This window comes from Centruroides sculpturatus, unplaced genomic scaffold (genome assembly GCF_000671375.1).
Source record: "Centruroides sculpturatus isolate CEXI.00-Female unplaced genomic scaffold, Cexi_2.0 scaffold538, whole genome shotgun sequence".
NCBI classification, from domain to species: Eukaryota; Metazoa; Arthropoda; class Arachnida; order Scorpiones; family Buthidae; genus Centruroides; species Centruroides sculpturatus.
Window position 1 is genome coordinate 291,624 of NW_019384775.1, and position 27,650 is coordinate 319,273.

At 29.9% G+C, this 27,650-nt stretch overlaps 1 protein-coding gene across 1 annotated transcript in view; it reads right to left on the reverse strand.

The window, feature by feature from the left end:
- The window catches only part of LOC111629075 (cyclin-dependent kinase 17-like), a 154,753-nt gene that overhangs the window by 9,577 nt on the left and 117,526 nt on the right, over nucleotides 1–27,650 (reverse strand). Inside the window, exons 11-12 of the mRNA XM_023372936.1 lie at nucleotides 15,856–16,102; nucleotides 11,895–11,985 (exon numbers count right to left, since the gene is read on the reverse strand). Coding sequence (XP_023228704.1) covers nucleotides 11,895–11,985; nucleotides 15,856–16,102 — 338 coding nt within the window. The remainder of the gene's footprint in view (nucleotides 1–11,894; nucleotides 11,986–15,855; nucleotides 16,103–27,650) is intronic.

Below are 27,650 nucleotides of genomic sequence, written 5' to 3' on the forward strand. Positions count from 1 at the left end.
GTTCTCTCCTGTACAGGTGTGATACCACACACGCTACACAAAAGCCTGGGAACATTAGAATTGAGTAGAAATACATACATAACACTACAGAAGGCCACTATATTGAATACATGCCACATTGTTAGGAAATTCCTGAATACAGACACTGACACACTTATTTAATTTGTTTTGGTTGCTTTGCCTTGACTCTAGTCCGGCATAGTACACAGCCACCGGTTTAAGCCGAGTATTACCCACTAAACCCAACACAATAATAATAATAATAAAATAAATAAATCTAGTCAGCCAGTATTAATCCACAAACCATTTCATAGGAAAGATCTACTTAGAGTGTGCAAATTTTCAACATCCTGAACTGTTATATTAAAAATTATTATTGTAATGGGTCATGTATAAACTGTTTTCAACTGATCCTTGATCGATCCCCATCTAATTTTCAACCCCTAAAATGTCTTATTTACCCCCGAAGTCAATATCAACTGCTTAGGAGATCCCTGGATTAAACAGAGATTAAGTTAATTATGTGAGAAACTATCATATACTTTCCTTGAAAAATAACAAAAATAATTTTTTATCATCAGAGAAACAATTAATTGCTCTTATTAATTATTAGTTACTGCATTTGTATTTATTTTGTCTTCTATAAAGTTCTTGTATTTTGAATCAGTTCTAATAAAAATTTAATAAAACACTTAACACCTTATAACACTGAGAATATTTATTAAATCACAAACGTTTTCAGCCTAATGGAATAGGCCATCATCGGGTGACAGGCTATCAAACAAATTTGAAAATTGTGTTAAAACGGAACTTTCGAACATTACAAATTCAAAATTAAAACGTAGAATAAATNCCAAAAAAATACACGTATTTTGGAAATGTTGAGTCGAATTAGTCTAGGAATCGATTAATTTTATGGAAGAAAACCTTTCAAACAGCCGTAGTCCGTAAACTTCACGTGTCGGGCTGTGATTGGCAAGGACTCGTACAAAATGGATTCATAAAGAACGGAACATATCTACCGTATTATAGGGGGGGTCGACTGTATACATCAAAAAGCATCACATTATAAAGGGCAGATAGGAACTAAGAATTTGTGTGTTTTAACTTTTCTTTTACAAAGAACTTCCATGCCAAAGCTAAACCATCAGCATTCCTTGCATCATACAGCCATCCCTTAATTTACTCTTATAAATTTCAATTTTTTCATGTTGCAAAGCCAACGATGGGGACCGCACAGTCTTGAGAATGGATGCTTCATTCCATTTAACTACTGAAGCCTCCACTTATGCCATACTTGACAAAACCATGGTACAATGTCCTTTACTAATGTCATATCTGTGTTCTTTAAGCCTAATAGCCAAATTCCGTCTAGTGACTCCAATATAGTCCTTCATAATTCCTAGCTGTTGGTTTTCAAAGGGAATTTTATACACGCCTGCTGTTTCTTCTTTCTTAAGCTTGTCCTTATTGTTTCTGAGAATACTGTATAAATTAGGACCTCTTTTGTAAACAATTTTGGAGCGTTTTTTGTCTGAAACTTGCTTCATGATGTCCCTGAAGTTTTTATTGTATGTGAATCTTTGGTGATCTTAAATTGATCTGTTCCAGTTATTAACCTCTTGCCCTTTTCATAACTTTTTATTAGCTCTTCAATTGTACTTTTGCGGTAACCCAAATTTAAAGCTACTTCCTTAATTCTGTCAATCTCTTTAATCCTGTCCAATACACTAGAGCAATAAGTAAACGCTCTCCTAATGAGTGCACGAAATGCTGACATTTTGTATTCATGCAGGTCATTCGAATTCGCTGATATGTAGAGAGGACTGTGCATAGGTTTTATGTAAATGCCCGTTGTTATGCAATCTCCTTTTAATTGTATGTCAATATCTAGAAAATGTATTCTTTTGTGACTCTTCTGCTCTACTTTCAGTTTCAAACCATCATTGTTGATGTTATTAATAACCTGTATGAACTCTTGTATTCATTTGCCGTTTCTCCAGATAATGCACACATCGTCCACATATCTTTTGTAAAATACAATATCTTTTTTTGAAGCTATTAACAATGTGCTTTTCTAATAATTATTTTAGCAAATTTAGTATGGAAAATTATAATAAATAATAATTTTTTTAAAATTATCATGCTAGAATAGTTAAGGTTACTAAACAAAGAACATACTTATTTCCTTGCACATGGCAAATACTGCCAAAATCTCATGATCTGTTTTACCAATCACATCAATCCTAACAGAATTTTTTGACTTGAGATAAGAATTTGTTAAGCTTGCATCAAATAAATGTGGTGAATATTAAAGTATGAGACATGTCTCATATTGGTTGAATCTCATATTTACAAAACAAGATTCTTTTAAACTTTATCCACCTTCTTCAGGACAGAAAAACAAATATGGTAAAGGTCTGAGTAATAGCTGGCCTGAAAATCAAATAAGTTGACCAAAAATGCTTGAGAATTAAAAATTTTATTGCATTTTAAAGGTCTGAGTAACAGTGCTGTGGTTTATTACAAGTGCAATTTGCAGAAAAGTATAAAAAAAGTCAAATTATGAAAAGTCATGTGGCAAAAATGTGTTGCCACTTCAGAAATTTAAACTTAAATTTTGATAACTTATTCCAATTGAGGACGTTTATGCAAAAATGGGATAAGTAGAAAAACTGATTTTTGTATGATTTGAAAGTGAAACGAAATGGTAAATGTCTACCTTGGTAGATGCGATGGTAGCTCTTCTGGAATCTCAACATGTACCAGATGAAATATGATGTAGGTGGCGCTGATCAAAAGTACAGTAGAACCTCGNATAATTAATATTAGTTGTATTAATAGTAATATAACCAAATAATGTCGAAAATTGAGAAAAATTTAGAAGAATTTTGGAAAAAGTACACTTCAATGGATTTTTTTTGCACGACAATATCTGTAAATAACAAATCTGAATTTAAAGTTGGAGGTCTGGGAAAAATAGTTGAAATTGAGGAAAATGTATTTAGTAAAAGAAATAACAAAAAAGTAAGGATTTTTAAAGAAATTTGTTGGATTGTTGGAGGCATATGTCGGCAAGATAATGCATGCTTGGTATGCAAAATGTATGACAGACCAGATGGCCATGCTTCGATTAGATTAGGTTGGTTAGGTTAGGTTAGGTGTGCTTACTGCCCCTGAACCCAGCAAACAGAAGAAAGGAATACGTAAAAAGAAAAAAAAAAGGAAACGTCTACTAAAAATGTAGTTAACCTAATCTAACCAAACCAACCTAATAATAGGAAAAATATGAATTTGGAATCATCTAAAAGTGTTAAATCATGTTTGAAGGGAAAAAATTAATTTTCCATAACTTGTGAAGAAACATGTTCAATGTGTAAAAAGAAGAAGAAAGGGAAATGAAAGTGAGTATTATTATTATAAAAAGTGAGTTTAATATTATTGTTTTTAATACAGTTTATTGTAATAATTGAACTATTTAGTTTTTGTATATTTCACCAGTTGCCATCTTGTTTGTGGACTTCGTGTTCACAAACAAGATGGTGACCAGAAGTGTGGCCATCTGGTCTACCATGGTAAAAATTTACCAATAAAATATTTGAATAAAAATAGTGTACAAAGCAAAACTATTGAAACTTAAAATATACTTTTAAATTCAATTAGATACTGTATATGTTACTGTGAATGACTGATATCTGGCGAATGTCAACATTCTCCAGTGAATGTCAGCATTCATACAGTTGTTTCGTGTATGTACGAAATATTTGCTAAATATCATTATTTCTCACTTACACCAGCAAATGTCGACATTCAGCATGCACTGATGGTGAATGTTGAATAAAAGTATTTTTATTACGTTAAGACAAAAATGCAACTTTTTAATATGTCAAAATAGGAGAAAGCTTAAGTAATAGCACATGTAAATAAACTGTTGAACCTAAAACGAACAGTACATTCTAAATCATTAAAGAAAATAATATAATATTAAACTTACACATAAATTGTGTGATTAACATTATACAATCTTATTTATTGCAACAACTTAAACTGTTATGGCACTTTGAATTGACAAGAGTTCCTTGCTTTTACAACTGCATTTAATCGTGGAGCACTTCTTTTTGCAATGACAGCGTGTATAGCCTTGCCCTCCACTTTTCGAATTAGCTGCAGCTGCTTCTCTCAGTGATATTTCTTCAGAAGAAATCTCATCTATTGAAAGTAACTTTTCTTTACAAATTACGAACTCATTACGGGTATAAAGCTGCTTGAGGGTACCATTTTTGTTTGCTAATTTATACCTAAAAGTCAGAATCTTTTATTCCAACAACAACCGCCAACACATTTCAGGCATCTGTACAGACACGGTCGACACAGAAACTTGTATTCGTATGGTATCATCAATTTGAGCAGAAGGAAACGGCGAAGAATTTGGCAACAGATTATCACGTCTCTGTCCACGTTGGCTTCTCGGGTGTCATTTTGACCTCCACCAAAGCTTATCTGTGCTTGTCAGCATACACCGGCGATTGTTCAAATGTATAATAATGTAACCAAATATTCAGTCTTTCACCAACGTATTTTATATGTGTCGACATTCACCAGAGAATATCTACATTCTCTAATTTCGGTCTTTCACAGTAACATATAATGGATATGGATAATCTTGTATTACATATGATATTACATTGCATATGTTGGCGTTTTTATGCATGAAATACAGCTAAAAATGTAAAAAAAAAAGGCTTTATTTTAGGGGTGGAGAATAGATTAATCCATTTTATAATTTTTCTTATAGAAAAATTTGTTTTGGTTTGAGAATTAATTGATTTTTGAACAATTTTTAGAAATTAATTAAGTTTGAAATCTAAGGTTTGACTGTGTAAATTAAAATTATTATTTTAAGTTTATTGAAAAATCTTAACATTGAAACAGCATAATTTATTATTCAGTAATGCCAAATTGATAAAATATATCATTTTTGTAGGTTAATATGTAAAAGGAAGTGTATTGAAAAATAAATTAATAAATAACTATGATATAGATCTAAATATTATAATTATTTGATATAGTATAGATAAAAAATGTAATTAAACATCATAAACTTAAAAATCTGCTTTATTAGAACTCACTGATTTATATCAAGTATCACTTTCTCTTACATCCAAAAAAACACATGTTTAAATTTAGAGATTAGAGTTTTATTCATTCTTTAAATAATTAAATGTTTTTTTAGATGGGAATTAGAAATTGCTCTGAAAATGATGGATTTCTTAACCCTTCAAATGCATTAATATCAAGTGATCAAATGCCAACATTTAATCCAAATTGTCCCATAACAGAGAGATCAGCTTTAGATGATTTAGTATCAAAAATTGTTGATGAGGATCAATACAGTAATAATGGATTGGCTGAGCATCCAGAAACTTTTGCACTATATTCAAATAATGATGTATTTTCTACATTTGATGGGTAAGCTATTTTTTTATTATATATATTATTGTTATAAATTTAGCAGTTTGTTGTTTTATTATATTTTGGTACATTAAGATAATACAGTGTTCCACAAAAGTATAGAACTGCTGCAAATTTACTATACAAAGGTTAGGAATTACACACATGATATAGCTACCTTACTTTATGTTTTCATAAATCCTGAACAATATGTTTGTCAAAACTCATTGTTTCCTTTATATTGCAGCAAATAGCAGAAATTATTTTTTAAAAAAATTGATTTTAAGCACGACAAAAGTATAGAGCCGACTAGTAAATGAATGTAAAAAGAATTATATACTACAAAATAGTTCAATTTAGTAATTTATCTGCACACCTCCTTTACTGATAACATTGAAAATGCAATTTGGCATGCTATCAACAAGGTTTTTTATGATCGATGCCTCGAGAGTTCCAAGCAGTGACAATTGCTTGTTTTGAGTGTTCAATGTCAGCATACTGATGATTTTGGTCATAAATTCAGTCAACTAAGATCCCTCAAATGTTTTCTATAGGGTTACAATCAGGAGAACGAACTGGCCAATTTATTTATTTTCAAACCACTGTTTTATATCTTGTGATACATGGATAGATGTATTATCCTGTTGAAAAATAAGAGGAATTCTTCTGAATCTATGTTTGTATGGCAGCAATTTGTTCTCCAGAAGTTGTTGATAGTCAGCACACTGTTCATGCGACAGGTAACGAATGCCAAATCCAATTTTCTCAATGCAGAAAAGCATCCCAAACCATAACACTCCGACCACCGAAGTTCCTTTGTGAAAAGTATTGATACTTGAGCTTTTTTTTGTAAATGATGCCAGTAGAACACTAAACCATCTGGCCCATCCAGGCCCATCCAAATTAAATTATTTTTTGCCTGGAAAGTTTATCTATACGACAAAAAGGTTGTTATTTCTTGTGCTAGCACGATAGATCTAAATGAAACAAAAACCTTATTCCATTGAGTGGTCATATTTTTCCTAGCAAAATTGAGTTGGGCAGCTTTGTGCTCATGCTTAAGAGCAGGGGCACTTTTCATTTGAGACCAAACAATGTTGTTGTTGCCTTGTAAAATCCTTTGAACGGCTTTGTGATGTACTTAAATACCCAAATCATCCCAAATTTTATACATGGATGCTGTGGATTTAGAAGCTGCATTAATAATTCATCTGTGATCTTGCAGGGTAAGCTTTGAAGGACATCCACTTCTGTGCTTTGGTTTATAATTTGCAGGATTTGACAAATAATGCTGAATGACCTTTTTTGAACATTTGATGCTGTTTGCTACTGCCTGATGACTTAAATCAGTGCTTCTCTAAGCTACAATTTGTCCTTTATTAGTCTGTTAAATGGGTATCACGAGGCATGATGAAAAAAAAAATACTTCCACACTTCAAACTTGTGAGAAAGATGGCGGTTCTATACTTATGTGGCAGTATGCAAATTGCTTCCCACTATTTTGCAGTCAGCTATGAATTAGTTTCCTAAAATTATGTTTTTATAAGTTAGGTGCTGAATTACATGTAAAAAAAATCTATTTGTATCTATTAGTGCATGTTTTGACCCTTAAAAGACCAATTTTTTGAGCAGTTCTATACTTTTGTGGAGCACTGTATAATAATTATGCAATGGAATAATGACTAATGTAAAACTTTAATAATTTGCTGAAAGATAGTTATTAATTGTTTATTGTTTAATTATTTGAATGATTCAATATTACAAATAGATATGTCTAGATTTATAAGGTAATTTTATTGACTATGCATGCAATATAGAATAGAACTTAATAAAACTAGAAATTTTGTAAAAAAACTAATCAAGATAATGCTTTTTAATTTTTGTAAATTGTTAGTTTGAAATAAATATTGTCTGTTATTTATTTATTTATTCTAAGAAATAAGAAATAATTAAAGGAGTGATTGAAATGGGAGGAAAAATTGATTAACAAAAACCAATGAATACTTTTGTCCTTGAGATTAAAGAAAACTTTCAGAACTTTTATTTAATAGATTGTTTTTGTAAGAAATATAAATTGCATTCCATTTAACAGAAATATTTTAGAAACTGATATAGATTATTTTTTATACACTGTTTATCAACTATATATTATAATTAAAGCTATTAGTTATAGGCACTTCCCTACTTAAGAGTAGGTTAGATTCCCAAGGTTTTTTCATAAGTTGAAANGTTAGCTGGTATGTAGAGAGGACTGTGCGTAGGTTTTATGTAAATGCCCGTTGTTATGCAATCTCCTTTTAATTGTATGTCAATATCTAGAAAATGTATTCTTTTGTGACTCTTCTGCTCTACTTTCAGTTTCAAACCATCATTGTTGATGTTATTAATAACCTGTATGAACTCCTGTATTCTTTTGCCGTTTCTCCAGATAATGCACACATCGTCCACATATCTTTTGTAAAATACAATATCTTTTTTTGAAGCTATTAACAATGTGCTTTTCTAATAATTATTTTAGCAAATTTAGTATGGAAAATTATAATAAATAATAATTTTTTTAAAATTATCATGCTAGAATAGTTAAGGTTACTAAACAAAGAACATACTTATTTCCTTGCACATGGCAAACACTGACAAAATCTCATGATCTGTTTTACCAATCACATCAATCCTAACAGAATTTTTTGACTTGAGATAAGAATTTGTTAAGCTTGCATCAAATAAATGTGGTGAATATTAAAGTATGAGACATGTCTCATATTGGTTGAATCTCATATTTACAAAACAAGATTCGTTTAAACTTTATCCACCTTCTTCAGGACAGAAAAACAAATATGGTAAAGATCTGAGTAATAGCTGCCCTGAAAATCAAATAAGTTGACCAAAAATGCTTGAGAATTAAAAATTTTATTGCATTTTAAAGGTCTGAGTAACAGTGCTGTGGTTTATTACAAGTGCAATTTGCAGAAAAGTATAAAAAAAGTCAAATTATGAAAAGTCATGTGACACAAATGTGTTGCCACTTCAGAAATTTAAACTTAAATTTTGATAACTTATTCCAATTGAGGACGTTTATGCAAAAATGGGATAAGTAGAAAAACTGATTTTTGTATGATTTGAAAGTGAAACGAAATGGTAAATGTCTACCTTGGTAGATGCGATGGTAGCTCTTCTGGAATCTCAACATGGTGTACCAGATGAAATATGATGTAGGTGGTGCTGATCAAAAGTATTTATTAATATGCTAAATTTTGAGTTTCAGATTAATTGCTACTAATGCATGTTGGTGAAAATTTTTAACAGTTTTATGTATTTTAAAACTATTGTTTTTTATACAATTTACAATCGTAATTAATATTAGTTGTATTAATAGTAATATAACCAAATAATGTCGGAAATTGAGAAAAATTTAGAAGAATTTTGGAAAAAGTACACTTCAATGGATTTTTTTCGCACGACAATATCTGTAAGTAACAAACCTGAATTTAAAGTTGGTGGTCTGGAAAAAATAGTTGAAATTGAGGAAAATGCATTTAGTAAAAGAAATAACAAAAAAGTAAGAATTTTTAAAGAAATTTGTTGGGTTGTTGGAGGCATATGTTGGCAAGATAATGCATGCTCGATATGCAAAGTGCATGACAGACTTTGATTAGATTAGATTGGTTAGGTTAGGTTAGGAGTGCTTGAACCCAGCAAACAGGTTAGGAGTGCTTGCCCTGAACCCAGCAAACAGAAGAAAGGAATACCTAAAAAGAAAAAAAAAGGAAACATCTACTAAAAATGTAGTTAACCTAATCTAACCAAACCAATCTAATAAGAGGAAAAATACAAATTTGGAATCATCTAAAAGTGTGGTTAAATCATGTTTGAAGGGAAAAGATAAATTTTCTATAACTTGTGAAGAAACATGTTCAATGTGTAAAAAGAAGAAGAAAGGGAAATGAAAGTGAGTATTAATATTATAAAAAGTGAGTTTAATATTATTGTTTTTAATACAGTTTATTGTAATAATTGAACTATTTAGTTTTTGTATATTTCACCAGTTGCCATCTTGTTTGTGGACTTCGTGTTCACAAACAAGATGGTGACCAGAAGTGTGGCCATCTGGTCTACCATGGTAAAAATTTACCAATAAAATATTTGAATAAAAATAGTGTACAAAGCAAAACTATTGAAACTTAAAATATACTTTTAAATTCAATTAGATACTGTATATGTTACTGTGAATGACTGATATCTGGCGAATGTCAACATTCTCCAGTGAATGTCAGCATTCATACAGTTGTTTCGTGTATGTACGAAATATTTGCTAAATATCATTATTTCTCACTTACACCAGCAAATGTCGACATTCAGCATGCACTGATGGTGAATGTTGAATAAAAGTATTTTTATTACGTTAAGACAAAAATGCAACTTTTTAATATGTCAAAATAGGAGAAAGCTTAAGTAATAGCACATGTAAATAAACTGTTGAACCTAAAACGAACAGTACATTCTAAATCATTAAAGAAAATAATACAATATTAAACTTACACATAAATTGTGTGATTAACGTTATACAATCTTATTTATTGCAACAACTTAAACTGTTATGGCACTTTGAATNTTGAACCTAAAACGAACAGTACATTCTAAATCATTAAAGAAAATAATACAATATTAAACTTACACATAAATTGTGTGATTAACATTATACAATCTTATTTATTGCAACAACTTAAACTGTTATGGCACTTTGAATTGACAAGAGTTCCTTGCTTTTACAACTGCATTTAATCGTGGAGCACTTCTTTTTGCAATGACAGCGTGTATAGCCTTGCCCTCCACTTTTCGAATTAGCTGCAGCTGCTTCTCTCAGTGATATTTCTTCAGAAGAAATCTCATCTATTGAAAGTAACTTTTCTTTACAAATTACGAACTCATTACGGGTATAAAGCTGCTTGAAGGTACCATTTTTGTTTGTTAATTTATAAAAGTTGGAGTCTTCTATTCCAACAACAACCACCAACACATTTCAGGCATCTGTACAGCCACGGTCGACATCAGGGACTTGTATTTGTATGGTATTACCAATTTGAACAGAAGAAAATGGCAAAGAACAATGACAGACTGTTGCCTCTCTGTCGACATCGGCTTCTCGGGTGTCGTTTGACCTCCACCAAAGCTTATCTGTGCTTGTTGACATACACGGCGATTGTTCGAATGTACAATATAACCAAATATTCGGTCTTTCACCAACGTATTTTGTATGTGTTGACATTCACTGGAGAATATCGACATTCTCTAATTTTGGTCTTTCACAGTAACATATATATCCAATGTATTTTTTAAATGTTTCTTTTATATGCTAAAATATAGAATAATTAAATTTTAAACGTTATCCCATTTTTAATAAAAAATATCACATACTTTTGAATTTTCTTACCTATTAACCTGTTTATTCTTAAATAACTTTTATTAAAAATCATATTTTTACTCATTTTATTAAGTTTTAACAAGCCTTAAGCAAGAATATTTAAGAAATGTTGCATGCAACCATTAATTTTCTAGGGACAGAATTAAACAAATTGTGCACTTGTACATGAAGAAATTGGTCTGCCACCTAGAAAACTCCAATTTTTCCATTTAAGCTAAGTACTACAACAGTTTTCACATAAAGAATGGGATAACTGTAGTTACCCAATTTTTGCATAGAAGTCTTCAATTTTTTATGAATGCTTTTTACTAGTTTTTCAATTCTTTCTTTGTTAACCTGACTCCAACATTCAAAAATTACAGCTTTAAAATCTAATAAACTTTTCTGGCAATTGAAACTTGTCTATCCATAAAATCCTCTAAGACTACTTGTTGCCTGTTTACACTGCAGTAATAAATTAGAATAATAATGTTTCTCAGCAGATTGGAATAATAAAGATTGAGTTACTGATAACCCTGTTCAAATCCCACACAATAGTCTATTGACAACAATTACAATAACTCAAAAAACATGCAACATTTCACAAACTAGTTCCCTTCAAATATGATGGCAAGTCTGGTAAACAATTAAAATATTGATTGGTGGAGGAATTCTCTGTCCATATCAAAGTTGGCACATATTTTCTCAAAATTTGTCATCATATTACAAATTTCATTAGTAATAAATGAAATAAATTCTTTAAAATTATCTTAATTTTTCATGTATACTATTATTTTGAAACAACAATGTTACTGGTGTGCAAATGTTAATAAAACTGTCTGAATGATAAGTACAAGTTTAATGTCTTCTTCTGAACAATTATAATCATAATAATCAGTTAATGTATTGTTTATAAAAATGTTAAACAAGAAAACATTCTAATGAATGGACTTAATGCCATAAATAAACATTATAACTACAATAACCATATACTACAGTTAAAAATATACACCATGCATAAATAATGTATAAATAGAATACTTACTATCTGGTAATTTATGAATATTTGGACCCAAGCTATCAAAATAGGTATGTTTCATTGCAGCACTTGCACTATTCCTGTACTTAGGATCATACTAGAAAAAAAAATTTTGAATTTTACTAAGATTACATAAAACATTCTATAATTAAGTATTCTTCATCAGCATTATTTCTATTCAGAAATATATCAGTTTAGAAAACAGTATAATACAACTACTCTAAATAGTATATATAAAAAGATTATTTTTGAGATTAATTTGATCAATCATTGTGAACAGGATATCTTATGCCATTTTCATTTATTACTATTTATTTTTGTTTATTTATGTTTAGTTTGGGAATTTTTAGTTTTGGGTGGTTTTAAAGTCAGTACTACTTTATACTCCTGACAGTAAAACCAAAATTCAAAAACATCTACTAACATGTTTAGGTAAATGTTATTAAACTTTTTTAAATCATAGTTAAGTAATCATTCATAAAAGCGACAAATGAAATACAGTGGTATCTTGGTACTTGAACTGTTCACAACTCAAACAATTCAATATTCAAACACAAATTCTGGAAAAAATTGCTTGGTTCTCAACTGAACAAATGTGACCTGTTAAAACAAATTTTTGATTAATAACATATTTTCATTTTGTCATCCATAGGAAAAATTATGATAATTATAAAAAGAAATGAAGATATTGCCAATATTTCTGATAAAGATCAACAAAAACGTTCAGATGACAACAATACTTTGTAAAAAGAAAACACCTTCATTTAACTAAAATTAATATTAATGTATAATACAGTACTTTTAATTGTGAATTTTAGTTATTTATTAATTGGAAATCAATTATTGATTTCTTTAATAAACATTTTTCTATTACAAGGGGAACCCANAAAATTAATATTAATGTATAATACAGTACTTTTAATTGTGAATTTTAGTTATTTATTAATTGGAAATCAATTATTGATTTCTTTAATAAACATTTTTCTATTACAAGGGGAACCCAGGAAGTTGTCATCACCAATTTCAACAAAATTTTGTGGACGTGTAGTATTTACTTGTACTTAAACTCTGCCAAAGCCGTAGGACTCACTATTTGGGCAATCTCGAGAAAATCATGATTAAAGTTTTTCTAGAACTATTAATACCTAACCAGAAGAGCCATTTGTGCATTTATGGTGTGGTGTGATTAGTTAAGGCATTGCATGAAGAGCATTAATATGCAGGTTTGATCCCATATGAAATTTTTTTTACATTTATAATTTAATCTTATTGACAAGACTATGTCTTGTTTATAAAATCATGGTGCCATCCTGCGTTACCAGCTTAGAGGTATAAAGGAGTACATGTCAGGAGTTGCAATTTGGCACAGAGTATTAGGTGCCCAAATCATGCATGCATAAAAAAAACCAGACTTGTATGTACTCAGGGGATTGAGAACCGAGTCAAAATAAAATATAAAATGGCGACACTCTTTCTACAAAGAGGCACTAGTGCGAGATTTGCACATGTGTTGCTCATTGGGAAGTTCAAAATGTGAATGTTGCAAAATCAAATTTTGACAAACGAATCTTTGAAAAAACCATTTACCTGTCCTGCATTATTCCCGATATATCTCTGGTCATGACATGCTGACCTTGACTAATTGACCCACGATATCTTGTTTCAACATCAGAATGTTTTTGAAAGCAGATGGCACTAGTCATTATAATTTTATAATAAAACTAACTTCCGAAATATAACTTTTTTCTTTTTAAAAAAACGGGAAATTTTCATTAGGCATCAACAAAAATTCATCCTGGGGCAACACGCAATGGAGAGAAATTTCAATATTGGATAGGTTAATTCACTGAAAATGCATTGTGGACAACCTCATGGTCGTGGCCAAAGCTGGTGAGATTTGAACAATCATGCTCAAAACCAGCAATACCAAAGAAGATTGGAGAATGAGAACAAGACCCATTTCAAGTGTCAAAGTGATCCCGCTTAGTAGTGAGTCTGTGAGACATTGTCTTATCCCAAATATGGCTTTGCCATTTTACTTGTTATTATTAAATTTGTTATGTACAATTTTTATGCCGTTTTTAATTATTGAATTTTAAATTTATTATTCTTTATAAAATATCAGGGAATTCAAAAAATATACATGCAATAAATGGTAATTCAAAAGTCACAGAAATTTTTAAAAATTAATAACTCACAAACTATTTACAGAAGATGATGTAGTTTTCACAGAAATGTTTAGAAAGAAGCAGGATTTTTTTTACATGTGATAAAAAGTTTAGTACCAAAATAGTTACATTTCTTGCCATAGATGGCACTGTAGCATTTGTAAATTTGTTAAAATAAGAATAAAAAAATAAAAATGTTCTTAGTGTAAACTCTAGTAACATCTACACAAATTATGTATTCTTATCAAGTACCATGTATGGCAAGAACTATTTTGGTACTAAAATTTTTATTACACACAAAAAAATCCCACTTCTAAGCATTTTTGTGAAAACCGCATCATCTTTTTGTAAATAGTTTGTGAGTTATTAATTTTTAAAAATTTCTGTGACTTTTGAATCACCCTGTACTTACAATTACTGTTTCACAAAAATATGACATTTTGGGTGATATTTATCATAAAACATTTAAAACAATGGTTTGGTGCACCATGCACAAATAATCATTGCTACTTCATTTGCACAATCTTTACATTTTGTTTTAACAACAAAGGGTGGAAAACAAACTTCATTAACATTTTTGAAAATATTTTTTTTTTGCATATTATTTCAGATGCAAACAGTGCATATTTTAACATAAAAAAAAACTGGTTGTCAATTAGACAGTGTATTTTAATAGCATCTTCATGATTGCCTATTTCTCTACCAGTTTTCAGGAGATAGCTACAGTTCACTAGTGCTCATTGATGCCATAGGAATATCTATACATCACAAACCAAATACAATATAAGCAAAAACGTCTTCTATAAAAATTTGTCTGGCATGCTTAATGGTTTTATTTATACTGTCCATCATTGGGGTCACTGGGGAATGAAAAGAGAATCCTAGCTGTCAACTTTGGTCGCTTTCCTTTCTACATCAAAGGGACCCACCTGATGAACTCTAGCAGTGCCCTTACTTCTCCAGTAAAACTGAACCATCCAGGCAGAAAGCATAATCTTCATCTAGTTTTTCTTTCCTGATTAGATTAGGCCTATCTATCTACTAATATATTATATACAGTATATATAATATATTTTTTGCTGGAAAGAATACAAATGGTGTTGAGTTGCTTATTATAATATCTTCCTATCTTTACATATGAAATGTAATATAAATGTATTAATATGCATAATATAAGAACCTACATTACATTAAACAATATAAATATGTGATTATAATGCTATATGTATTTTCAAAATATGGAGTGATCAAAATAAAAAAATAAATTTTCAATGACTTTAAAAACTGTACATAACAAATTTAATAATAATAAAATATAAATTATTTATTTATTTAAAATTTAATCTCATACATGATTCAAACCTGCATATTAACACTTTTCGAGCAATGCCTTAACTAATCATGCCACGCCACAAACACATGAATGGTGCTTCTGAATACGTATTAATAGTTCTAGAAAAACTTTAATCATGATTTTCTCAACAATGCCTGAATAGTGGGTCTTGCGGCTTTGGTAAAGTTTAAGTACAAGTAAATACTATATGTCCACAAAATTTCGCTGATGACAATCCCTTGGGTTCCTCTTGTTAGTAGTGAAAAAGAATTATATACTTTTGTTAACTTTTGGAATCTAACCCTATGTTTTGCACTAGTCCTTTGTTTTGTATAGCACAGTTTTGTACAAGGGATAACCGTATTAGTTTTTGTAATGTTTACTTCTAAAAAAGATCAGTTTTTATTTCTTTCATGACCTAGGAGTTACAAATATATAATTTTTAATAATTATATTGTAGACTTACCTTCAAACATTTTATTAAAAGATCAAGACCATCAGTGTCAAGACGAGGCACTCTATTTAGCAAGGGTTCAGGTTCATAGATTGGGAAATTATATGCAAGAAAATCTTGAACTGAGGATATTCCTGGCCATGTTTCTTCAACTGGGGTGCCTAAGGTTCGAAATATTAGATGCAATTCATCTTCCACAGTTGAACCAGGAAACAAAGGACGACCACTTGCCATTTCAAAAAATATACATCCTACACCCCTAAAAGTAGATTTAACTATAAGAAACATGCTTTATATCATCATATAGATTATCTTATAACTCAAAGAAATAACACCTAAATGCAATTTCCAGCAAACAACAAGTACTGTTTGAATGTTTTCAGCCATAATTTATCAACCCTCATCAGGAAGAATACAAAAAGGAGTTCTATTAATTGAACAATACCACATTCCAATTTTTTAAACCTTCAAAATGATGTTCAAACAAGACAGTGAGCATAGTTCACATCATAAATAAACAAGCAATATTTTTTTTACAAGTATAATGTAAAAATGAAATTATTAATAAAATTAAAATTTTGTGAAAGTCTAAATAATATTTCCAGGCTTATGGTACTGGAATATAATCTGAGTTGATGCAATTTCTGTTCTTGTCAGCTCTATAAATTTCTAAGGCCTCTAACGATCCTATGTTGTGTTGGTCAAAGACCCAGTATACAAGGGTAGCTTCATCCCAACTGGGGAAAACCCCTGATTCGACAGCATATCGGACAAGAACAGTATTACAATTCCCTTTTGCTACATCATATTTTTGGTCATGTAGCCTGGCTTGTGGAGATCTGTATGTGGATCTGATGTATGTCTCCTGTTAAACCATCCATCTTGTAATGGGATACTGTAAACACCTGATGCTCTTGCATCATCTGTGCTCTCTTTTGCAGTAGAAGGCAGAAAATGTTGGGTTTTCTCCTATAAGTTAAGCGTAGATTTGAATCTCTGGCAATCTTGTAAATGTGATGTAGGGACAATTCATAACTTAGAACTACATGATTACCCTCCGCTTTGTTAATACTTGTAATGGTGGTGGATGACTTAGCTTGATGTGTGGAAGCTAGTCTGTTGATTAACGAACAGTTGTACTCATGTGTGGAAGCAATATGTTTAATGTGTTCTAGTTCGTTGTTGGTATTGGACATCTAAGTAAAATGTATGTTCTTGTGACTAGGACATGGAAAGCGGCTACCTTAAAAGACCGTGGATTAACTGAGTTAGCAGATATAAAGAGGGAAATGTATGTAAATTGAGGTGTTTATCGTTTTATTAGCAACCTGAATTTTGATGTCTAAGTAATTAACCTCTGTGTAGCTTTCCTGATCTAATTCTAATGTTAATCCATAGTTGTTACTGTTAAAAACTTTTAAACTTTTAACACTTCTATATCAGGTTTAATTCTCCATATAATCAAAATATCCACATAATGGGTATAACTAAGGATATTGTGTTTGAAGTTTACTAAAGACCATTCTTCAAACTGCTGTAATACTAGTTCACAAAGATCTCCCAAAATGGGACTATCCATCGGTACCCCTTTTGTGGATGTATGTGTGTTCATCAAAGTAAAAAATGGACAAATAGCACAGTAGATGTGCAAGCTCAAATATCTGGGAATGGAAAGTCTGAACATTGGGTGTAGTGCCAAGAAAGAAATCTCTTAACATGCAAAAATATGGTTCTAAATAAATAGGGTGGAACATGGATACAAAATCGAACACCACGAGATATTCATTCTCATTTAAATTAATATTTGCAAGTTTGGAGAGAAGTGCACATGAATCAGAGACAGTATAGGTATATGAAGCGAGATGGCGGTTTAACAAGTGATAATTCATTCTTCTAATAAGAACATCGGAGACCTGGCTTTATCAATCACAGGTCATAAATGTTGACCAGGTTTGTGTGTTTTAGCAAAGGCAAAAAAAGCAGGGGTATCAGGGGAACTATTGTATGCTGAAGGACCAATTCTGCTGCTAGGCCAGTGCGTACGTGTAAACTTACTGACACGACTTTGTAGTTTTGTTGTATAAGAGGCATCTGAGAGCTGACATTGTATATAGCAGCGTTGAGCCTTCAGTATCAAAACTGTTATTCGGGGCTAAGTTCTAAACATAAGAAATTTATTTAACTATGGTTAATTAACCTGTTCCCTGGTATTCCTGAAATATTTCGGGCTGAAACATGATGACCATTTGGCCAGTTGAGCCGAAATATCTTGTTTCAACATCAAAACGTTTTTGAATCTAGATGTCACTAGTCTATATAATTTTTATATTAAAACTAACTTCTAAATATAATTTTTTTTTGTTTTTACATTTACTAATATATCTATTTTGTTTGTACAAAATAAAAAAATAATTTTGGATGATACAATAGCCATGATTATTTTTTCAAAAATCTGTAATTTCGTTGGGTTTCACATTGACAAAAATTCAACATGGAGCAACATGCAATGGAGAAAAATTTCAACATGGGATAGGTTTTAAAAAAAGAAGTCAGACAGAGATATGTATTGTCATTATATAGCCTAACAAAGTATATGAAAATGTGGCATAATACAGATGACAACTGACAATTCATATCAATTAATCAGTTAAAGTTTTTATCAAAAAATATTTTCCTAAAATTTTTTGTACAAAAACATTTATACTTTGTTTTTTCAGTGGAAATTTATACACTAATATTAATATAAATGATCAATTTTTAAAGAACTGGAGATAGGGGTCAAAACGAAGGTCATATTTTTCTTCAGTATGGATCATTTTTGAAAGTTGAAATTTTAATCAGTTCATCCTTGAGTGATTATGAATCTTCCTAGAAATTTTCATCAAGATCGGACAACTCATTTTAGAGTTATAATGTTGACAAGGAATGCACTTCCTGCACACACATGTAGAAGCGTCATCTAGTGGTCAGAAAATATGACAAGCATTAAAACGGTAATTTTGAAAGGTAAATGCTATCACTAACTAGATACACAGCAAATATAAAGAATCTTTATAGAATACAGTAGAGCATCATTTATCCGAATCAATTGGGGACTGGGGTCGTTCAGATAACTTATTTTTTGGATAACTGATTATGTACAAAAAAATATATTAACCTATCCCATGTTGAAATTTCTCTCTGTTGCATGTTGCTTTGCATTGAATTTTCGTCAATGTTAAGCTTAATGTAAATTTTTAAAAATAATAATCATGACTATTGTATTGTTAAAAATTATTTCTTTTTTTTGTACAAACAAAATAAATATATTGAAAAATATAAAAACAAAAAAATTATATTTTGGAAGTTAATCTAGTATCAAAAACATTCAATTCAGCACGACACAGTCCGAGTAGAATGCTTTTGGTTAACCGATGTTTCGGTTGATCGGCTTTCGGATAAACGAAGCTCTACTATAATAAGTTAAATAAAGTTTTATTTTTAAAACATTACATTTATACAAAATCAGAAATTATTAAACTTGCTTGGCAGCTGCTTCCTGCACGCACGTGTAGAAGCGTCATCTAGTGGTCGCTGCACACTAAACGTGGTTACTCCGAACGCCATTTTAATTTTTGCTATGCCTCGTATGTCAAAACAGAGTGATCAGGTTAGGCGTGAGCATCAAAGGGAGCTCAGGAGTTGACCAGAAGATTTTTTACCACCGTTATCATTGATTGATTTTGCAAAGAGGTGGAATAAAAGAGGTGAAAGGTTCATTTGTTGTAAGAAAGATGCAATTGTCAAAATTTTTCCACAAATCAATCTTGATACAGATCCTGACAAACAAGAGCAGTTTTACAAACTCCAATGCAATTCTCTACATTCCATTCCATGATGAATTCTGCAGTATTCTTGATAGAATTGAGTGTGAAACATGGTTTGGGGCATATGAGAGGAACAGCATTGGTGCGGTAGAACAATTACAGTTTCCACAGCCAGGAGAAGATAGCTTCCTTCCTGAGCGGATTAATGAAGACAACATATAGGATCTATTTATTATTGCTGCTGGCTTCAGAGGTACTGCTGTTGACACAACCTTAGGCCATAGATTGATGGATTTATCTCATGATTGGAATTCCATGCCCTCTTTTATTCTGACTATGGATGATGTTTCTGAGCTCTTGAAGACATAATGCTTGAAGAAGGCTGACTGTCCCAAAGTTAATTTTTCATCTGACCAACGTTTAGTTTTAGATATTGTTGATAAGCAAATAAAGTCTCTAACCCTTTGTTCTATTCGTTGTGAGAAGAGATTGATTATTCAAGGTAAGACAGGGTCTGGGAAAAGCACTGTGATAAAGGAAATTGTTCGACAGGTCATTTTAGCTATAGAACCTGATGCTATAAAGGTTTGTGCCCCACTGGAGCAGCAGCAATCAATATTGATGGCTTTACAATCCATCGTTACTTCGTCTTCCTATCATTAGTATGAAATTTCGATCTCTAAATGGAGAAGCTGTACAGAGATTCCAGAATGAGATAAAGTCTCTTAAATTCATCATCATCGATGAAATGTCAATGATTGGTGCAAGAATGTTTTACATGATCAAGAGAACATTGAGGGAGATAAACCCCGAGAAAGATGAGCCGTTTGGTGGATTCTTTATCTATTTGTTTGGTGATTTTCGTCAGCTTCCTCCTGTTAAAGATACTCCTCTCTCTAATCAAATGTTTTTTATGATGTAATGTCCGAACAAGGTATATTTGCATTTGATTCTTTTGAGAAGTTCATTGAACTTAGTAATTCTCATAGACAAAATAGCGCAGATAGTTCCTTCACAGATGTCTTACAACATCTAGCTTCGGGTGATTTCTCTGATACAGATCGGAACATTCTGACAAGAAATCAAGCTTATTTATCCAGAGATGAACTTGATCAGTTCCAAATGGCAGTAGAGTTACAGTATATCCAACAAACGAGAAAGTTAAACAAAGCAACGAAGACTACTTGCAGTCAACTAGATGCCCTGTTGCTTATATAGCATCTGAAAACACTCCAGATATTGCCCTGCCTTCATCCAAAGATGACACAGCTCTTGGTCTCTCCAAGTATTTGAATCTCTCAGTTAATGCCAGAATCATGCTGAGAGTCAACTTATGGGTGCAAGGAGGTCTCATCAATGGTTCACTAGGAACTATATGCTACATTATATATGCTCCTAATGCTCGCCCTCCAGCTCTTCATATTTTTATTTTAGTAGAATTCGATAGCTATCAGGGACCTTTCATCTATGGTAATATGTTTCCAATAATCCCCATAACACGCACTTCGAATGATGGCAGTATATTGCAATCTCAGACAGTTTCCCCTTACCTTAGCATACTTGATGACTATACATAAATCACAAGGATTAACTCTTCCAAAAAACAAATAGATATAGATAAAAAAAGAGACAGCTGTTGGTCTTACTTATGTTGCATTGAGTCGAGTGAAAAAAAATAACTGACATAGTATTTTTAAAGAGTTACAATAAAGATTGAGCAGCCTTGCTCCAACTACACACTGATACAGTGTTACTTAAATAGTATGTATATGGTGTGTTTAGATTTGTGTCTTTGTGGGTGTGTGTAAATAATTTCTAGCTTCTCATTCATTATAAATTTAAATTTAAGATAAAAACATTTGCTACTGTTCATGTTTCTAAAAATTCTTTTGTTATTATATTTATTCAGTATGCAACTGCAGCTATGTACATATGAACAAGGAGGTGCAGGAATACAGATCTCTGTACCTCTGAGGAGTCAGGTTTTAATATGAAAACACACAGAGGTCAATGTCTACCTAAAGAGATGCCTCCTATATAAACACACTACCTCCACTATACAATGTCCTTTTCATGGATATGAGAGGGATAACACTAGATTCCTGGCATTCTTCAAATAAAATGTCATTAATCTGTAAAGCATATTTTGATTCATCCATAAAAAGTATGAACCTCCATTGAGTTAGACTCCAGTTCACATGCACAAGTATCCAATTCAAATATTCCCTTCTGTGGTGGGTAGTTAGTGACACAAATAGTATCAATCACCTAGCACACAGCTGTCCTTCATTTGCATTTCCTTCAAAGGTATCCAACACTGCATGCCTTTGTCCATAACTACCCAATTTAGTGCATATTAAACTCTGTTTAACCAACTTGAGAAACAAATGAAAATCAGTGAGTTAATTTATTTAAAATGTATGAAAATTTAAACATTTAAAGCATTTGGATTGCATAGTATATAGAATTATATTTACTTAAAAAAAAAAATACTATGCTTGAATAATTAATAAAGTATTTAATTAAAAAGTTTTATTTTCATTACAAATTGAAACTTACCAGACATCTATAGATGTTGTATAATCTGTGGAACCTAACAAAACATCAGGTGGACGATACCTAAAATTTGAGAAATTCATGAAATTATCATCACATAATATCAACTAAATTTTATTTATTCATAAAATTAAAGTTAATTTTTATATATTGAATATTGAAAGTTACAGTTTTATTCAAAATATATTCTATTTTACTTAGTAATATAGATGTTTAACAACATTCAACAACATTTGAATAATTTTTAAAAGATAATCATTATATATATAAGAATAGGTTATCTTAACAAAGAATTATCAAGATTTAGATATGCAATATAGAACAATTCTGTAAACACAGTGCAGAAGAACCTATTACAAGTTTAATCTTTATGTGAAATTCAAAAAAATACTTCAAATATACTATATATATGAATTTTTAACTTGGATTAAAGATGAATATTTTCAACTTATCCAATAGAAAATATTCATCTTTGTAAAATAAATTCTTAATGATTTTTAAGTTGTTTAACTTATTTGTTTTGATGGTTCTATTATTGCTAAAATGATATTAAAAATTAACATATTATTTTATGTGAATTCTAAATAATTAAAAGCAAACAAAACTAGCTTAAAACAGAATATGAACCCAAAAACTTTAACATAATCAGAAAATTCATGAGCAATAATATCACTCAAACATTTCATATTCATTCTTTTTTTATACTTAAAATGTTTTGAAAGATAAATCACCATTACTTGTATACAATTATGTTATATTGATTGGAGACATTCTTTCTTTGTGATCCTCAAAGTATATGCAAGAAATATCAATAAAAACATTGGAGAGTTAGTAGGAAAGATGTAATGACAACAATAATTGTAAAAGAATTATTATAATAATTGCATTAAAATCTTTTTATTGGTATATAGAGCCAATTCGAAAGTGTTTGAATAGCAAAACCAGCAACTTACAATACTTGCCAAGCATTTAAGAACTACAGATTCAAATCCTATAATCAAATTACTTTTTAAAATCATTCTAAAAATGAATTTAATATGTTCTCATAAAATGATAAGTCTATTTCTAATTGGAAAATTCTTTAATGCATTAGATTTAAATTTAGAAATCAAAAATATTTCTAATGTTAGATAAATAAAATACTTATACTTAAATTATTTTATATACATTTTATTGTGAGATTCGAATAGTCCCTCGGTTTAATTAACAATTTAAATATAAAGATAAAAGTTTGAAGTAAAATATTCTTTCATTTGGGTGTGAAAATATCATTTTCTAACGTGGGAAAACTGATAAAAGAGCCACTTCCTTTAACAGAAGTAGACACATACTTTTGTTTTCCAGTTATCTGTCAAAAATCTCATCACCTTGGGAATTGTCGACCCCTCAATAATTCCTCTTTCCCTCCGGTCCCGTGAGAAAATACAAATATGCTGATTGGTCACAAATCATGAGATATAGTCAAAGATCTACATGATTCGGGGAGTACGTCGAAGGATCTCAGTAAAGACCGACGTAGTCCATATTTGCTCCATAAGACCAATGCCCTTAGTCATATCCAATCGAGTATAAAAACGAGTTAATTTAGGAGAAAAGAAGAACTTATAATATTATACCAAATAAAGACCTCTCCATGAAATGAAGTATGATCATAGAATACAGATAAAGATAAAGTACCCCTTGAGGTAGTATGATTATCAATGAATTTGTGAGCTCTCTCTCTTGACGCGTATATGTTAATGGAATCCATATTCTCTCTCCATCGGTAATAGTTAATCATTTAACATTTCAATTTTGTGTAATTTTGGTTACTTTTGTCTTATTAAATTCTATTATTATTTGTTATAAAAATGTCTCTTATTCAATATCTGAATCAAATCCGTATTATCTCCATACACGTGTTAATCTGCAAAATGGTAAATTAATTAACTGGTGTCGGGAATCCTGATGAGGGAAAGAGTGATTACAAAATCCTCAAATCCTGCTTTCTAAATTTACTTAAACTGTAAGTCCCCCACCCTCAATTTTCCTTGAATTAGGAAAAGCTATCCTTGTAGACGACCCGAGAACTAGTTTCACCAACTAGCTGCCAAATAAGTGGTACCAACAATCCTAGAGGAAAGGTACCTCTGGCTAATCTCACATTATAAATGTTAATATTTTACAATATATTAAAAAAATCATTAATGGATGATTATTAACCATTTGTTCACAAATTTGGTATTTTTATGCATTAATTTACTATCGCAATTATCTCTCAAATTCAACTACAAGATAAGTATAAATTCAGTGTTGTTAACAGTAAAGGAATAAATCATTTTTTTCATTTGCTATCATAAAAATTGAATAAAATAGATTCAGAAAATTTTTAAAATATTACTTCTTGATGATAATAAAACAGTATATTTAAATGTATTTCAAAAAATGATCATTTTTAAAGAGATCTTAACTGAATAATTTAGTCACTGTTGAAAGAAGAAGAAAAAAAAAAAACATCTGTAGAAGTATTGTTATTATTTTCCTACAAATTTAAAAGTTATTTTGGATTATAAAATTATTTCACAATCCAACTATTTCAAAGAGTTTTTAATAATATCCTTTATTTAGAAAGAAAAATTCTTTGCTTAGTCCGTTTTATTGCATTAAAGCAAAATAGAATAAAACTTAAATTTATACACTGAAATATTAAATATAGAACAAAACAAACTATGATTTCTTTTGTTAATTAATTTAATAAAATATAATATAAATTATCATGCTTAAATTGTTTTTTCTTGCTAATTATTTAATTCTTAACTTTTTGCTGTATGCTTTTTTATCTTTACATTTAATTTTGTACAAAAATGAAAATAGCAAAACATAATTATTTAGTATATCATTTCAGAGAAAATTATAATAAATGTGAATTATATATGTTACATAAAAGATTTTAAAATATTTGTTTAACTAGAATAGAAATTTTTATTTTCATTTTTTAAAGAATTGAAAGACTTAGAATGATATGAAATGAAAATATTTTATGGCTTAAGAACAGAAAGAAAAACAAAAACAAATTTATTTATAACAACATAGCAAAATTATAAATAATGTAAGATCATTTAAAAATTCTTATAAAGCTTTTCAACTAATATATGTTTTATATATAAATTAAAAAAAAAGAAACATTACATTGTAAACATACTTACCATAATGTAACAACTTCATTGGAATATGTTTTTGTTGGCACTGATTTTGCCCTGGCTAAGCCTAAATAACAGTAACTTGTAATTAAAACTTATCAAATATAATTTTGATTTAAATTATTTTAATTGTATATGATATGAAAAATAATTAAAAGTGAATATTTCGAATTTAAATTAATAAAATGGCCATGACAACAATAATATAAAAATATTCAATAAAATAGAGCAAACAATAAATGTCATCATAATTCATCCTTTTTACATACCTCAGGAATACAACAGTTGCTACAGTGGAGTTGAATTCCAGGGTGATTGTTATTATTATTATTAATTTATATATTCAGATTAATATAATTTTATAATTAACTGTCATCCTGAAATTATTATTGTTTTTGTACATTGAGGCAGAGAAATAGCCTCCAATAAAAGATCAATTCTGTTGTAGAGATTGTTGTATTCTTGAAGTGTGTTAAAAGAATGAACTATGAACATATTTATTATTTACTGTATTCTATTTTATTGAAAATTTTTATGTATTTAAATTTATTGTTTGTACTCAATCTGTTATCTTACCATTAGATTCTAGATGCTAATAAAGAGAATTAATCTGTTGAACTTTGTAATTCCAAATATGCACTTTTTATTGCATACTAGTGACAGGGGCAAATCTATATTTCAAGGGGCTTCAAGCTTTAAATTTCTGGAGTCCTTTAAAAAATGTTCACTTACACACATTAAAATAAAAGTATATATTCATGTATGTTGTCAAAAGTTTTAACATACTACTGCTAAAAATTGATTGAAAACAAATTTTTAAATTTAAGCTATGTAGGCCCCCTAAATTCAGTGGCCTGAGCTTAAGCTTTATTAGTTTCAATATAAATCTGCCCCTAAGTAAAGATGTATAATAAAAATATACATTGGTAAATTATAAATAAATAAATGTATATATATTTTTCATTAAAACCATTTTAAGATGTTTTGATGGAATGTTTTATTAGAATTGGCAAACAGAATTTTATCTACTATTATTGCAAACTAAGATCTTCATGATATTAGCATCATACTCTTGAAACTAATTTACATATAAATAAATTTTTATTTTTTGAGTTATTATTATTGCAAGGATAATTGATCTTAGTTCTAATTGATTTTTAAATCACTTTAGTCACTTAAATCAATTGAAACTGCAACGGTTCTAATTGATTTTTAAATCAATTAATTGATTTTTCTAATTGATTTTTAAATCAATTAGAACAGTGGAATTTCCAAGTCTAAAATGAATTATCAAATTTAAGAATTTGTGAGATCACCAGATAATAATAACGATAATGATTATAATAATTTTTAACTTTTTCATTCTTTCTCCCTTAAAAGCAATAACAGTTTTTTTTTTTAAATACTCATTGATACTTTGGCCAAGCTCACAATGGAGTAACAGGGTGGATAGTAAAGAAGCTTGACAGACCTGAGAGAAGAATGCTCATGAAAAATTTATGAAATTTTTTGACCTGGACTTAAATCCATGCCCTCAGAGCAGCAGATTGACATCTTCACACTCATCAGATAATAACCATGATTTGTAAAATTTGTAAAAGTCCCAAATGTGGATTACAGTAGAGCGTCGATTATCCGAAAGTCAATTATCCGAAATGTCGATTATCTGAAAGAATTCCAGTCAGCAAATTTAAATTTTCGCCAGTGCTGTGGCACTGCAATCTTTGGCTATGTCTTGGGCTACTCAAATATTTTATGTTTTTGATACTAAATTAACTTCTGAAGTATTATATTTTTTGGTTTTTATATTTTTCAATATATTTATTTTGTTTGTAAGAAATAAAGAAATAATTTTTAACGATACAATAGTCGCGATTATTATTTTAAAAAGTTTATGTTAGGCTTAACATCAATGAAAATTCAACGCGAAGTGACACGCAATGGAGAAAAATTTCAACATGGGATAGGTTAATATATTTTTTGTACATAATCAGTTATCCGAAATATCGATTTTCCGAACAACCCCAGTCCCCAATTGATTCGGATAATTGACGCTCTACTGTATTTGACAAATATTATTCAAAAAGCTTAATTCATAGAAAATTAAGATTGAATAAGTATTGTGTTCCTTTTTTCTGAAATAATTATTCATTTTGAGAATGTTAGTCATGAAAATATACATTCATTTTCTCTACAAAATGAAAAACAAATTATTTATTATTATGGATTATTTTAATTTATACTCTTCCTTAAAACTAGATGCAAT